Source organism: Fusarium venenatum (genome assembly GCF_020744135.1).
Source record: "Fusarium venenatum strain MPI-CAGE-CH-0201 chromosome Unknown EDB82scaffold_3, whole genome shotgun sequence".
Taxonomy (NCBI): domain Eukaryota; kingdom Fungi; phylum Ascomycota; class Sordariomycetes; order Hypocreales; family Nectriaceae; genus Fusarium; species Fusarium venenatum.
The window spans coordinates 5,923,911-5,938,775 of NW_027072131.1; the positions used below are offsets into that span (position 1 = coordinate 5,923,911).

The window sequence follows — 14,865 nt, forward strand, 5'->3', positions numbered from 1 at the left end:
AATCTACTCTCTACGGACAGTCGATGCAATGCCATACTCGAACACTCACAGAGGTCATTCGAACAACCTGTGCTGATGGACAAAGAGATTGCCAGCAAGTATCAGAGAGATAGATCACAACAAAGACAACTTATATCAAATGACATATTAGTTCCAACTCGCTTCATTACGCATACAGTACTTCACACCAATCGCGATCTCCAAGACAACGACCAAGCGACGAGCCACGCTTCCAAGTATAGGACAATGCCTGACAGGACAGGAAGAGAAGGCCCAAGAGTTGAACATTCTTTGTTTCTTTGTGAAATACAAGGTGAACAATCGCTCGAGAACACCCTGAATACTCTACCTTGAACTGCGCAAATGTTCAATCAGAACCATAAAAGCCATTTGATATCCATACTCGATGCTTCATTCAACTTTCAATCATGTCGCATTCTGCATCAAGCCAAGGTTTTATCAGCGAACAAATCTATTCGACCCTTCGGAGATCGAGCGTATATTTAATTGCACCCATCGGTGGTCTTCCGCAAATCAAAGTCAGAGTAGCAACTCCAACTTTAACCACCACTCCTACATCATACGCAAATCGTCTGCTTCCAACAAAGGAGTGGAATAAACTGCATCCAACATGGGTGGGAAGACGAGCAAGGCACTTTGCCAGGAACCCTTTGAGGAAAGTGCAAAAAATAACCAAAAGGAGATCAAAGCAGATTTTAGTCAAGGACCGGCAAAGGACGTCTGGTCCAAGTCCCTGCCGCTCAGACTATCGAAAAAAAGGCCCTCACAACACGCTCCAACGCAGCAGAGAGACAAGTGCGAAGAGAAAGCTGGAGAAGAAGAGGCCGAACCCGAACCAAGTGAGAGATCACTACAAGAATCTCGGGAAGTGAACAGTCAAACTAACCCAACAAGCAATGGTTCGAGTGCAGGTTCACCTTTTCATAATGACGACGTCAATGCCGGTATCGTTATACTTACTCTCATCACTGATATCTGCAAAAAGGCTAGAAAGCCTTCCGACCAAGAACAAGAGCAGCTACATGCCGTTTTTGACCAGATGCCGTATCTCTTGACCTCAGAGGCACGTGAACAGCAGAGAGAAGAAGAACTTGTCATGGCCATTCAGTTTCTGACGACAGTGTACGATCATCCTGAATCGGTGAACTGGGGAGCCATTGAAAGTTTTGATAATTTGCAGCTTGCTTTGGAAAGCTTGAAAAAGTTTGGCGACCGAGTAGAAGCCGAACCAAGAGAAGGACCAGGGGGTGTTTTCATTGTATGAGCTTGTTTGGCCATTTTATTGGAGTCCTGCGACGGAATGTTCGATACATCAATCGTCAGATACTGTTGTGTAGGCTGTTTAGCATTTGTATGGCGTATTAGCAGTGATACCCCTTAGTCAGGCAGCAAAAGAAAATGAATTTTGAATTAGTACAACTCCCGCGCCGTATCCATAATCCCCCCAAAAAAAACCCTAATGAATCTGCCAATGTAAAGACCACCTTATGCATAGCGATCAAGAAAACAAATGCCAAACGTATACTACCTATCTATCCAATCACAAAAAGTAATCAGCAACCGGCTTCTTAGCAGGCATGCCTCGCGAATCTTGAGGTGCAGCTTGGAAGACTCTGTAGCGTCGCGCAGGTCCGCTCCTTGGGGGCATACTGCCGTCCATCATAGCTCCAGCACCGCCATCACTCCTCCCAACATCACCGTTGCTTCGGGCAAAAAGACCCGTGCCAGACTCATCTTCAGAGAGTTCGAGGACAGCAGCGACATTGCCGCATCGGTAACAGTAGTTTGGAGCGGACCAAACAGTGACAATGGATGCGTCAAACATTTCCTTAAAACCTTCCATGACAAGTTGATGAGCGCGTGCAATGAGACTGAGGTCGTTGCGGTGATTGAAGACTTTGACAATATCTGCACCGAAAAGGAAGCCTGCTCCTCGCGGCGAGAGACCCCAGCCATCGATCTCGTCAGGGTCGGACCAGAGGAGATCACACATTGCGCCTTCATGGGGTACTTCTTGCTTTCGATCTATCAGTCGGATCTTATCCACTGTATCGACCAAGGGACTTAGGCCACCATGAACGCAGAGTACTGCCCCGGCTGGATTTCCGACTGAGCCGCCACTGGACCCTGAGGCGCCCGAGCCTGGTGGTCCAGTTTTATCCATGGCCGTTCCGCCTGGGCTTTGAAGCTGGTCTTGCGAACTTCCATCTGGTCGGCGTCGGGGGAATCGACTCATTATGGAGCCGTTCTGGTCGCAAACCTCGATTTCAGTCTCGTCGTCGACAGGCTCCACACCAGGAGACATTGTGTTTGAGGCACCCAGCACGATTGCACCAAGCGCTAGATAGTCAAAGACATCGCAACAGTAGCGCCATACATTAGCACTGCCATACTTTCTTATACATTCATCGTAAAAGCCGTAGACTGTCGTTATCTGGCGAGACTCGTGGTTGCCACGAATTAGAGTCATTCTGTCGGGGTATCGGACCTTGAGGCAGAGTAAGAGTAGAAATGATTCTAGTGAATAGAAACCGCGATCGACGAAATCGCCTAGAAATTTGTGTTAGTCCAGATGAGATTTGCAACACCGGATGAAAAGTCGTACCCATGAAAAGGTAATTTGTATCAGGAACATCGCCACCAACTCTGAATAGCTCCATCAGGTCGTGGAACTGGCCATGAATATCACCGCATATCTGCCAGGGATATCAGCCGTTGTCGAGACACAGCAGATGCCTTCAATAAGGAACAACGCATACCGTGACTGGCGCCGTTACAGTGACGACGTTTCCCTCTTCTATTAAAAGCTCACGCGCTTTGTGGCAGAGCTCACGAACTTGTGCCTCTGGGATCGGTCGGCATGCGCGCAGTTGCGCAATGGCCCTATGATCAAAAGGTCAGTCCGGTGATTGGCGATCGGGCTTTAAGCCTTACTTGTCAAGGTCGCTCATTATTGCGGGAGTGGGTGACGCTTGGGGTGCGCGCCGGGCAAAATATTGTTCGGAGGGCGTCGAAATAAAAAGATTAGGATAGGTAGATATATACCAAAGTATAACTTGGGTTTGCGATCTGCCGCCAAAGACAATGCTTGGGGAAAACTAAAAGCTGGTCGCGTGTGTGTTGGAGATAGATTTGGAGATTTCGTGATTCGCGCCGGTGAGTGACGCTCTATCCGATGATAGCAGCCTTATCGAGGTGGAGCTAACCTGGAAACTGCTGCCCCGCGAAAGGTTGTTTCTATCGGCCTTACGTTCCACCGATGCCGACAACATTCCCTTGAACCGGTAGCCAATGAGAAGCATAACATAACTCAGGTTTGACTGGGCACTCCGGATTTCTGGATCACCACCACAAATCGCTCGATAACACTGGCTCGTGGACCTGGTCAACGCGTGTCGAGAGGACGATGCTACGGTCGTTATGTGAGTTCAATGGTATCCTCAATCCATTGAATCATCCGCTAACGACCAATTGAGACTTTTAATCCCTTCTCGAACGACCGCCCGCTTTCTGGATCCCGGCCTCATATCATGCCACCACTCCTTCACCCAAAGTCGCGAATGACGTCGTCGCTCTTCGCAACGACCGTCGCCGCCTGCTTTATTGTCGTCACAATCCCTCATATGCTTCCTTGTCCTGTTCCCCGAGCCCGATTCGCCGATGGAGATATTATGGTTGACGAAAATGGTCGACGATTAAGGTGGAGGAGAAAGGATGCCAATCCCAAGGTCGAAGATGGAATCGTCCAATTCAATGATGTGTCAACCGAGGAATCTGAAAACGCACACGACAGAGCCAAGAGGGAATGTCCTCTACCGAAGCCAGGAGGCGTGTTAGGCGAATGGCTGGGTTTTCATAAGAACGATAATGAGGCGGGGCGATGACCGACGGAAATTGTTCCAACAACTTCATTCAGACTACATCGAGCACATTCACACCCAATCACATACCGATACCAATAGCCTTGACAGCTACGAAAATGGACTGGAGGGGCGATCTCCTGCCAGCTCTCGTTTGGCTTGTTTAGCTATTTATCACGAAATATTGGCTGGCCAACACTTACGGCCTTACAAATACTAAAATACGGGATGGACTATTTTTGAAGAGGGGTTTGCCCAGGCCTTGGAAGACCGGATTATACATCAACTTCATTGAGGTCAACATTATTTTGAGCCGTACTTCAACAGCATATTTTGATGCGGTTCCAAAGGAATTGTATTGAAGAAAACAATCTGACGAAATACTAGAAAATCAAAAACATTCAAAACCATAGTTGGTGTGGTCTGTATCGTGTCTGCTATGGAATGATGACTGACTTACTCGTTGAGATATTATCCATATGATATAGGTACTAAGGTAACTATTATGTTAGTGGTTAGCTGTGGAGTCGATGAGCTAAAACCGGGAATTAGAGCCTAACGAGTTGAAGATTGTTTTATTGAGGCCTGATTGGACGCAACTAATTTCATCAACTTTCAACATCCACTACGAATATGACTGAACAATAACTCATCATAGTAATTGGATCTTATGCTGGATTACCCGCTTTGATGCAGCTTTCGAGCTTGAATTTGTTTAAATCAAGATTTGGAAGGTATCTGAGGGACATGACTACAGTGGACAGAATAAGTGTAACCTCTGACGCATGCGCAAAAGAAGAACCAACAGAAACTCGTGAGTATGAATATCCATCTCCAACAAATACCTCAGTCCTGGACAACCAGTTGGAAGGCGGACTGGGGTCAGCTACCATCGCCATGACATAGATTTGAGTGGAGACAAATTGCTTGCAAGTACCGGCGGGTTGTTGGAGAATCGGAGAATTCACTACTACTGGTAAATGATAGAAAATAAGATTTGTCTGACATTATTGTTAGGAAGTGGCCATGTGGAAGCTGAAATGACAATCTAGAAAAGCTTTCTGATTCTGATACGTGTTAGGCGCTATCTATGGGGCAAGGCAGTCTGTCTGTCGCGTGATGTTAATTAAACGCTGTGACTTTTTCCCGCGTATCCGTATAAATAGAGTAGCTGAGGACAGACCCTGTTGCTCCGTGCTTTTATGGGATCTACGTAGCTGCAAGGAGGCAGCCAGCAGGCATGCAAATGATCCGTAGCCACTCTGGGCAAAACTGGGATTGACAGGGGTAATGCGAGGATGACGGATTACAGTTGAAGCTTATCATCTCATTTTGTGCTGTGGTGCTCTATAGAGAGAAAGCCAGAGTTTATTGTGTCAATAGCAAGTATTTACTCTCTTGTTTACGACATTCTCTCATGATTTCATTCTATGCTGGAGGAAAAACGGCACAAGACACTGGCTGGTCACGGCGCAATTTGGATTAGTAGCCAACCTTGGCAATGACGCCTTTTAGCGCTCTCAGAGTCGACAGGAGACAGGTAATCTCACCCGCTAACGGTCAATGGATGACGGGCCTGCACAGACCAGCGCGTCGAAACGCCTGGTCATGGAAGGTCGGGACCAAGAACAAGGACATGGAAAGACGCTCTTCTCCGTAATCTCATCTTAATTTCCCCATTTTCATTGCACAGATATCTACCTTTTTTTTGATATTTTTTTTTAATGTTCTCTGTGTCTCTCATGTATCTTGCGTAACTCGAGTCCAGCCTTGACGGTCACCGGTTTAATTACCCAGTTACCTTACCTTGCTTTTTACTTATTCACTACGGCATAATCAATTCAGGTCGCTGTTGTGCACTTGTTCTCTAGGTACCCGTCCTGCGTGTCCGCCGGCTCAGCCGCGCTCCAACAAATCGATTGCCATGAGAGTTTGCTCTGAGTGCGTTTTGCGATCGCCCTCGCCGGCTAAGATATCCGGCTGAAGATATAAACAAAAGCGATCGTTGACGAGGCTTCTTTCTGTTGCCGCTCACAAGTCATGACTCCAACTCCTTCGCCCCCACGAACTGGAACCGGTAATGGCACACATTGCGACTCTTCCCATACTTATGATTCTGGTCGTACGCTGAGCAGCTCTGTTGCGAGCCGATCTGCCCGACTGCGCCCTCCTCGATCCTTACCACGTAAGCATTCACAAGTACAAGACGTTATTGCTTGTTCCTCGAAAACTGACCTCAAATATAGCATGGATCAATTCTTATGATGGTGAGCATGGCTCGGCGAGCGACGACCAACTACGACTTCTTCAACCTCCCACGCGCGCCGTTCCCCCTCAACACAACTCATTGCCAAGCGATCCCCAAAGACGGGTCTCAAAAGATGGCTTCGTCGATCCACAAGATCCCCTTCTAGGCCAAGGACAGGAAACGAGAGGTAAAATTCCTCATTTTATGCGTTATGGGCGCGCCTCGATGCGTGGTAGGAAATGGGACCATTTGAGATCTGCAGAGCCTGTTATTGTGCCCGGACACAAACCAGCTTTGACCTCGCAACCAAGCGTAGCATGGCAAGACTTTGTCCAGTCGTCATCTTGGGGTCGTATGACGAACGAAGACTCGAAAGTGATGGATATTGAGGCTCTCCGAAACTTACAACCGAATTTTGATGCGCCATCCCGACACCCCTACAACGCTGAAGAAGCCAGAATATCCCGGAAGAGGAAGACTCTTGCCCCATATAAACGCATCTGGTATATGGCTATCCGCCATTCTCTCGCCCCCCTGATGTTTAGACTGAGCGTCATGGTCACCTCGATTATCGCACTCGGTGTCGCAGCACGGATACATCAACTCGAAGACGTCGATAGTACGGACTCGGCCGAGGAGACACAATCTATTGTTGCCGTCGCTGTAGATTGCGTGGCCATCCCATACATTGGGTACATGATCTGGGACGAATACACTGGAAAGCCTCTGGGCTTACGATCAGTAGTCTCTAAGATTTCCCTGATCTTGCTCGACCTGTTTTTCATCATTTTCAAATCCGCGAGTACAGCACTCGCCTTTGAAAGCCTTGTTTACCACAACCTGTCCGATCCTGCAGTGCGGAACCTATCCAAGGCTCTAGCAGCATTCATGCTATTAGGATTGATTGCCTGGTCGATGAACTTTGCAGTCAACATATTCCGCACTGTGGCGCGTCTGGGAGGAGGTGAGGACGACAGTGGACATGGTTAGTTACCTAGTTAGTTAGGATGGGGAATTGGTGCAACGGACTTGGCTTTTGAATTTTGGGATACCCCTTTGAGCAGGGAGTGCTTATGACGCGCGGATGGTTGGGATATGACATTTGACTCTGATATCACGGTAGACCGTGTTGAGCGTTCATTGCTGCTTTTTCCTTTTCCTTTATCAGTATTATCATCATCAGTCACGGTCATGGCTCCATTGGTAGGCAGGTATCTTCCATACCTACCCCATAAAACGTATATTTCTTAGTGTCAGGGATACCTCAAGTAGATGAAATGAATAAAACTAGACATTGTACAATGCTTCTTGGTGAAATATTTGAGAATACAAAAGTGGTATTAACTGGCAGTTCTTTATATATACCATTCTTTTCCTTACAGTGAATCTCCAAGGTTAGGCCAGTTCATTAAACTCTGTCAATTTATAAACTGTGTGTGTTTCGTGGCGTCTACTACTCAGCCTTGAAACAATGGAATCTTGAAATAGACTCCCTTCGTCACACTCTCCAGACCCTTGCCCGTGCCTGAAGCGGTGACAAGTGGCAGAACCAAGTACTAAGCCACTTGTAGCGAGGGGTGGCCTTGCCTCAACCAACTAAGGTGGACTACGCCTTGCCATGCCTTCTCCATCCCAGCTGCGGTCTGACCTACTGCCTGATCTTCCTCCCATTCCCGTACACTTACTTGACCGTGAAGAACCGCCCTCATTTCACGAGTTGTTTCCTTTTCATGACTCATTTGGCGCGGTACGGACTGATTTAACTTTATAATCTGTTGCTTTTTTCCAAAAGAAAACAAAAACTTTATCAGCCCTTACTTTCATGCTGCTTTCATCTGAAGCCGCCTCTTAAATCGACAGTAGACTTCCTCGTTCTTAAGGATCTCGGACCCAGCCTTCACAACATCTTCCTTCCAAACAACTGCGCCGAGGATTATCCATACCACCGCATTGAACTTCCGCCTTCCAGCTCTGCTTTCTAATTTTACACCATACAAGCCCACCTTGTCGACTGTGACGACATCGCGTCGAGCCCCTCGATACCGACCCCGCCTCCATCGTTGATACCATCCTCAAACCAACATCAACATCCGGCTGTTCGCGCACAATGGCTACAAAGATGGGCGCGCCGAGCCAGATGCCCCCCATACCTAATAGGGAGGATATTGGGGCAACGTAAGCCGCACGCGTGAGAACTCTCCAAGTGCAGAAGCTAACTGGAACAGATGGACCTACCTACAGGCTGGAATCGCACGCGTCATGAACGAACTTGAACAGGGTATCGACATGCAGATGTACATGGGCGTATATACGTTAGTGGCATTTGATTGTAGCTTACTGGGGTTATGTACTGACACCTTATAGCGCTGTCCACAACTTTTGCACATCTCAGAAGGCTGTTGGCATGAACCCTGCGATGCACAATAATCACCGAGGAGGCGAGTACAAATAGCCTGTTTTTTTACTTGTGGACGATATATCTAACTTTTGACAGCGCATCTTCTCGGCGAAGAGTTATACAATAAGCTTATAGATTACCTGAAGCACCATCTCGAGGACCTGGTAAACCAAAGCAAAACGCACACTGACGAGGCTTTGCTCGCTTTCTACATTAAGGAATGGGGCCGATACACAGTCGCTGCCAAGTACATCCATCACCTTTTCCGCTACCTCAACCGACACTGGGTGAAGCGCGAGATTGACGAGGGTAAAAAGAACATCTACGACGTCTACACACTACATCTCGTACAATGGAGGAAGGAGCTCTTTGAGAAGGTCAACGTCAAGGTCATGGATGCTGTCCTTAAACTTGTTGAGAAGCAAAGGAACGGCGAGACTATCGAGCATAGCCAAATCAAGCAGGTCGTGGATTCTTTCGTCTCCCTGGGACTGGACGAAGCAGACCCATCCAAGTCCACGCTCGATGTCTATCGCTTCCATTTCGAGCGCCCGTTCCTCACTGCCACCAAGGAATTCTACCTTGCCGAGTCGAAGCAGTTTGTGGCAGAGAACAGTGTTGTGGAATATATGAAGAAGGCTGAGACACGTCTTGCCGAAGAAGAGGAACGCGTTGGCATGTATTTGCATCGGGACATTGCCCTTCCGCTTAAAAGGACTTGCAACCAAGCTCTCATTGCGGACCACTCAGCTCTCCTCAGAGAAGAGTTCCAAGTGCTTCTTGATAACGACCGAGAGGAGGACATGGCCAGAATGTACAACCTCCTATCAAGAATTCCAGATGGCCTGGATCCTCTTAGAGCCCGTTTCGAGACACATGTCAGAAAGGCTGGTCTTGCTGCTGTGCAAAAGATTCAGTCTGCGGAAGGTGACAAGCTCGAGCCAAAGGTTTATGTGGATGCTCTACTCGATATTCACACGCAGTACCAGGGCCTCGTCGAGAGAGCTTTCAAGAACGAACCTGAGTTCACACGATCTCTGGATAACGCATGCAGAGAGTTTGTCAACCGAAATGAAGTGTGCAAATCCGGGTCCAGCAAGTCGCCGGAGCTACTGGCCAAGTACGCTGATGTTTTGCTCAGAAAGAGCAGCACAAGCATCGAGGAATCCGAATTGGAACATACCCTTGATCAGATAATGACGGTATTCAAGTACATCGAAGACAAGGATGTCTTCCAAAAGTTTTATTCTCGTATGCTTGCCCGACGTCTAGTGAACAGCAACTCATCTTCCGATGACGCTGAGACCAGCATGATCAGCAAACTCAAAGAAGCTTGTGGTTTTGAGTATACCAACAAGCTCCAGCGTATGTTCCAGGATATGCAAATTTCAGGGGACCTGAACAAGGAGTTTCGGGTTCACCTCGAAGGCGTTGAGTCGACAAAGGTAGTTGACTCAACTTTCTTTATCTTGGGAACAGGTTTCTGGCCGTTGACAGCGGCCAACACTGACTTCAACCCGCCTCCCGAAATTGCAGCCGAGATTGAGCGATTCACCCGCTTCTACAAGCACAAGCATGATGGCCGTAAGCTTACGTGGATGTGGAATCTTTGCAAGGGTGAGATCAAGGCAAGCTACTGCAAGGCAAGCAAGACGCCCTACACTTTTCAGGTATCAATCTACCAGATGGCCATCCTACTTCTTTTCAATGAGAAGGACAGCTATAGCTACGATGATATCCTCAGCGCTACCCAACTTAGCAAGGAGGTTTCAGACCAGGCAATTGCTGTTCTTCTGAAGGCCAAGGTTCTCATCATGTCAGGTGCAGCTGGTGAAAAGCCAGGATCTGGTAAAACTTTCAAGCTCAACTATGACTTCAAGAGCAAAAAGATTCGCATCAATCTGAACATTGGCGGTACCAAGGAGACCAAGCAAGAGGAGGTCGAGACTAACAAGACAATCGAGGAGGATCGAAAGTTGGTTCTTCAGGTATGGATTTGCTTGCTGTAATCGCGGGGAATTTTACTGACTCTCTTACAGTCCGCAATCGTACGAATCATGAAGGCACGTAAGAAGATGAAGCACACGCAACTAGTCAGCGAGACCATCAACCAGATCCGGTCGCGGTTCGTGCCTAAAGTTGGCGATATCAAGAAGTGCATAGAAATTCTGCTGGACAAGGAGTACTTAGAGCGTCTGGAGGATGATGAGCTAGGATACCTTGCCTAAGTCTTGATTGATTGTTACAGTATATCGTTACGAGGTCAAGGTGGGTGACTCACCTTTGCTCCTCGTTTTATCATTCACCGTATACCCAACTTGCTACGTATACCTCGGAGTGATTATCCAGTGATCTCAGCGGCCATGAGCGGCCAGGAAACGGCTACGGGCAAGAACGATGAGGATGGGAATTGGTCAACATTAGATGGTTGGCACCTCGAACCCAGCACAGAGTGCTATGAACAACCCCCCCCCCCCCCCTTAACACCCCTTCATTTTATCCTAATGTTCGTTCTACATGTTCTTGGGTCTGTCATGGCTTGGAAGAGAGAAACGCCTCAGAGACAGGAGACTGGGTTATTGGTATTGATGATGGTGCGGATATAGGTATAAAAGGGGTATAGAATGAGCTGCAGCGAGGAAAGAATGTCTCAAATACACTTGAAAACAAGAGGCGTCCATATACAGTCAGACTCAGTTTGTCCGTTCTTACGCTTGGCTAAAGTGATTTGTTGTGACTTAATCAAGTATAAATTATAGATTCTGACGAGTTATACTAAATGTCATATATATATGGATGTCGCTAAAAAGAAAAGTCACACAGTTCGGTTTGTGCTATCATATCATGTATCCCATGGCGCGGTCGTCCCATATAGCCAGACTATATTGGTTCATCAATCCTTCGTCGCCGCCCCATTCACGTCAGGGTGAGGACTTGCACCAGCCAGTTTGTCCTTCGAACCTACGACTCCCTCTGTCTGAAATCCGTCGTCCTCCTTTGTGGGTACAGGCGGGCCAGGCAAAGGCTTGTTGATTCCTGAGGTTGGTCGGCTGCTGGGCTCGCTGACCCCTGAGAGTATACTCTCGCTGAAGCTCGTTCCTCTTTGTGTTCTTGGACCCGGCTCATCCGAACTACCCCCTCGCGATATAGGAGCGCTGATCATCTGGTAATCTCTATCAATTGGACTGCTTGATGTAGAGTCATCGGCAGACTTGTCAGGTTTGGTGTTTGCTTTGCGACCCCAACCAGCCCCCCAGCCACTCGTTCGACGTTTCTCGCCAGCCCAGGCGGTCCAGCTACCGATGTAGGCTCCCGCTCGTGCACCGGCCGATTGTCCAGTCTGTCCGGCTTTGGATGCATCGGATCCAGTGGACTGGCCAGATGCATCTTGGGGAGACGCTGCTCGTGCTTCCTCAGCACGGCGTCTTTGGGCTTCTCGTAAAGCTTCCATATCGGCATAAAGTTTGTTGAGGACAAATGAAGCCTTTTCTCGGCCGGCGGCGAGATTCCTGCCGAGGACTTCTCGACCTTGAGCAAAACGCTCGTCCAGGTGTAACTCTTTTACTTGTTCTGCAATACGGCGTTGAACATCCTCGATATTGAGACCGCCTGCGCAGGGATGCCGAGGATCGACAATGTCAAATAAATGAGAATCAGTGTGTGTGTTCCACATGCGATAGTTCTCGGTACGCTTCCAAGCCTCTACCCACTCATAGCCAAAGTCGGCAACAGGATCGCCCTCAACCTCAGGAAGCATTGCCTTCGGGTTGTTTGGGTTCGCATTGAGGTAGTTGTGGTATTTGACGGATGAGATGAGTGCAAGAATATACTCCTCGAACTGTAGCCTAATAAATTCCTCGCTGCCGACGTACTTTAACGTCTTGGGTCTGTTAGGATTGGCATCATCCCATGTCTCGTTAATCTCATGGGTCAAGTAATCTATCCATCTTCGGTCCGCAGCTGTGAGGGTAAGAGCGGTTCTGAGCTGTTGTGAGTTGATAACGACTGATTCTTCATCCAAGTTAATGAGAATATCACTATAGCGATCTTTCTGCTGGAGCAAGAGAGAGTTTGTGCTGCCGACAATGTAGGACTTTGTACCAAAGTCGGCAAGAATGTCAAGTTGTTGCAAGGGGGTGTAAGGCCCAAATAAGCTTCCCTGCCCCTACGTTAATTGCTGCCAGACACGACTTGGTACGCCGAGACTTACCTTGCCAAATATCTGGAGAGGAAGACCCATGTAGCATAGCAGAGAGTTGCGATCACTAGTTCGCAAACTCGTAGGCTTTGACAGGCTCGTCTCATAACTATTGAGTTCAGGGTCTGCACTGTCTTGCAGGTTGCGAATGAGGCCGGGTATCAGGGACAAAAGAGAAAATTGCATCATACACAACTTATCACATCTCGAGCCGAAGAAAAGCATCTAGCCAAGTTCGTCAGCATTGAACATTCCAGGGGGCGCAAAGGCAGATCTTACCTTGGGTTGAAGAAGACAGCACTTTAGGAGAACTAATGTTTGCCATTTGTACTCGTGAATCAACTCTCGGAGACTCATACCGAGATACTGGTCTCGGTCTACCTGATCGTTCAGCACGCCCTTGGTCTTCTCATCTGCTAAGCTCTCCTGGAACCTGCGGAGGATCTCAACATCGGTAAACTCGCGCTGAGCGAACCAAGCCTGCGTCACGATACTCAGGCGCTCGCGAAGCATGCCAAAGAACTGAGGGCTGTCGGCAATGACCACAACAGCCTTTTGGACGGTGGAACGTGTGACGTCGGCAGGGCGGTTGATGAGTTGGGTTGAGTCAAGCTGTCGAGTACATGATATTCCAAAGAGTGACGTAGCGGGCTTCGTAGCTGTCTCTGGGCGAAGAAGTGTGAAGTAAGAAAAGTCCTCTTCCGATCTACCCAATGTTCTCAGCACTGTTAAAAGCAAAGCGTCGCCATCCCAAGTAGATGAGGCGACTGCAGTCAGGTGGGCGAACTCACGCGTGCGCACCATCGCTCAAGGCCATAAAAGGTAGCAAGGACCAGCCATAGTCTGCGGCTGGATCGGTCCCCTCTTGAGCTCCAAACCAATTCTCGACTTCGGGGCCTCTGGCATGATGAAATCCGACAACGGTGACGAGCGGTATGAAGTCGGCCTTGTTGAAAGGTGCGGGCGAAGAGGGCAGAATCGGCGACAGGATAGATTTGAGGTCGTCGTTGGACTCGGGCGGCGGCGCGCTAAGGCCGATAGGGGATTCGACAGGAGGAGATTCGTCGGAGCTCATTGCACTGATCTTTCTTCTTCTTTTATTTCTCTTCGGGGAGGAGGCAATATGCTACAAGTCAGCCATAAATATATTTGCCCGAGAGCTTTCCTGGCGATAAGTCGTGTGTCTCTTGTTCTGTCGTTATAGAGGACTTTGTTTGGCTCGTGTGTGGAGGGCGAAGGCGAAGAAGTTTTGGACGACGAGGCGCCCAGTTCTCGAGAGAAGCTGGGTGTCTGTTTTGGTCAAGTAGCCCTTTTTGAAAACGTTGTCGAAATAATTCTGGTGAGGCGGTCAAGAAGGTTGTTGTAAGAGGTTGCAGAGGCAGATGATGCGCGTGTCGATGAAAGTTCAACGTCGCATAACGGTCACAGGTGGGCCAGATATGCGATTTCGATCGAGGTATGGTGTTGCCGATAGCAAGTAGATGTCGTTACCTCGATGAAATTAATTAAGGTGGATCGCTTTAGGGAGAGAGGGAGAGACAAGAACAGAAAGAGGTTGGAACAAAAAAAACAAAGCCAAGCCGATCCCTTAGTACAGTGTAGGTAGTCTAAAGATAGGTAAGTATCACCAGAGGATGTGAGGGGTCCATGAAATCACTACAGGCAATTTACCTACCTCCTAACAAGCACGTCCCTATGATACAGGATCAAAGCTTTAATAAAGTACTGTATGGATACTACCTCGCTGCTTTATTACCTACCTACTAACCATGGATATGAACTAATCGCCAATGGCAAATTAATCAACTAATGTATGTAGCACGTAAATCGAACATCTCTCCTCCGCCTTTGTAAACTCCCCGTCATATATTTAGTAAGTACTTCTCAATGGCAACTCGACTAATCTACATACACCTATTTTAGAGCTGTAGTATCGCAATTGTCAAGGCGCACGCACTCATCTTTAAAGAGTACCTACGTACTGTGGCATTCCATTCATCAATGCCTTGGTCTTGGGCCATTCTACATTCTCATACTAATGTGCCATTGGCCAGACGCACCCATGTCTCAAGGTAAGTCGACGTGTCTTGCATGTCATTTTCTCCTCAGCAGACGCAACGAAACGTCGAGGGTCAGCTTT

At 48.2% G+C, this 14,865-nt stretch overlaps 6 protein-coding genes across 6 annotated transcripts; 4 read left to right on the plus strand and 2 right to left on the minus strand.

Moving 5' to 3' along the window:
* Window positions 1-492: 492 nt before the first annotated feature.
* Window positions 493-1,423, plus strand: EDB82DRAFT_264521 (uncharacterized protein). The gene has a single exon (XM_025728430.2). The coding sequence runs from the start codon at window positions 632-634 to the stop codon at window positions 1,283-1,285; it is 654 nt and encodes a 217-aa protein (XP_025582798.1). The 5' UTR covers window positions 493-631; the 3' UTR covers window positions 1,286-1,423.
* A 17-nt stretch (window positions 1,424-1,440) lies between these two features.
* On the minus strand, window positions 1,441-3,202 carry EDB82DRAFT_508747 (Metallo-dependent phosphatase-like protein). The gene is made up of 4 exons (XM_025728431.2): window positions 2,956-3,202; window positions 2,781-2,904; window positions 2,627-2,717; window positions 1,441-2,571 (listed from the first exon to the last, which is right to left on the minus strand). Exons 1-4 carry the CDS (start codon window positions 2,970-2,972, stop codon window positions 1,562-1,564), a joined length of 1,242 nt encoding a protein of 413 aa, XP_025582799.2. The 5' UTR covers window positions 2,973-3,202; the 3' UTR covers window positions 1,441-1,561.
* A 141-nt stretch (window positions 3,203-3,343) lies between these two features.
* On the plus strand, window positions 3,344-4,227 carry EDB82DRAFT_264657 (putative alpha-1,3-mannosyltransferase). The gene has a single exon (XM_025728432.2). The coding sequence runs from the start codon at window positions 3,552-3,554 to the stop codon at window positions 3,903-3,905; it is 354 nt and encodes a 117-aa protein (XP_025582800.1). The 5' UTR covers window positions 3,344-3,551; the 3' UTR covers window positions 3,906-4,227.
* A 1,313-nt stretch (window positions 4,228-5,540) lies between these two features.
* EDB82DRAFT_508755 (uncharacterized protein) lies at window positions 5,541-7,508 on the plus strand. Its single transcript, XM_025728434.2, has 2 exons — window positions 5,541-6,066; window positions 6,128-7,508. Exons 1-2 carry the CDS (start codon window positions 5,922-5,924, stop codon window positions 7,117-7,119), a joined length of 1,137 nt encoding a protein of 378 aa, XP_025582801.1. The 5' UTR covers window positions 5,541-5,921; the 3' UTR covers window positions 7,120-7,508.
* A 556-nt stretch (window positions 7,509-8,064) lies between these two features.
* On the plus strand, window positions 8,065-11,088 carry EDB82DRAFT_264696 (Cullin). The gene is made up of 5 exons (XM_065607339.1): window positions 8,065-8,304; window positions 8,355-8,441; window positions 8,494-8,567; window positions 8,624-10,515; window positions 10,567-11,088. Exons 1-5 carry the CDS (start codon window positions 8,237-8,239, stop codon window positions 10,753-10,755), a joined length of 2,310 nt encoding a protein of 769 aa, XP_065464153.1. The 5' UTR covers window positions 8,065-8,236; the 3' UTR covers window positions 10,756-11,088.
* Window positions 11,089-11,420: 332 nt separating this feature from the next.
* EDB82DRAFT_432330 (transport protein Avl9-domain-containing protein) lies at window positions 11,421-13,800 on the minus strand (the record flags this gene model as incomplete). The annotated part of the gene is made up of 4 exons (XM_065607716.1): window positions 11,421-12,692; window positions 12,726-12,950; window positions 13,005-13,431; window positions 13,517-13,800. 4 exons carry the CDS (start codon window positions 13,798-13,800, stop codon window positions 11,421-11,423), a joined length of 2,208 nt encoding a protein of 735 aa, XP_065464154.1.
* Between the last annotated feature and the right edge of the window lie 1,065 nt (window positions 13,801-14,865).

Bases quoted from the DNA above. Each gene is read 5' to 3' on its own strand.
- EDB82DRAFT_264521 (XM_025728430.2), top strand. From the start codon at position 632: ATGGGTGGGAAGACGAGCAAGGCACTTTGCCAGGAACCCTTTGAGGAA.
- EDB82DRAFT_508747 (XM_025728431.2), bottom strand. The intron at 2,718-2,780 runs GTATGCGTTGTT...TATCCCTGGCAG, and splicing joins CTGTAACGGCGCCAGTCACG to ATATGCGGTGATATTCATGG. The intron at 2,572-2,626 runs GTACGACTTTTC...ACAAATTTCTAG, and splicing joins TACAAATTACCTTTTCATGG to GCGATTTCGTCGATCGCGGT.
- EDB82DRAFT_264657 (XM_025728432.2), top strand. From the start codon at position 3,552: ATGCCACCACTCCTTCACCCAAAGTCGCGAATGACGTCGTCGCTCTTC.
- EDB82DRAFT_508755 (XM_025728434.2), top strand. From the start codon at position 5,922: ATGACTCCAACTCCTTCGCCCCCACGAACTGGAACCGGTAATGGCACA. The intron at 6,067-6,127 runs GTAAGCATTCAC...CCTCAAATATAG, and splicing joins CCCTCCTCGATCCTTACCAC to CATGGATCAATTCTTATGAT.
- EDB82DRAFT_264696 (XM_065607339.1), top strand. From the start codon at position 8,237: ATGGCTACAAAGATGGGCGCGCCGAGCCAGATGCCCCCCATACCTAAT. The intron at 8,442-8,493 runs GTTAGTGGCATT...GACACCTTATAG, and splicing joins ATGTACATGGGCGTATATAC to CGCTGTCCACAACTTTTGCA. The intron at 10,516-10,566 runs GTATGGATTTGC...ACTCTCTTACAG, and splicing joins ATCGAAAGTTGGTTCTTCAG to TCCGCAATCGTACGAATCAT.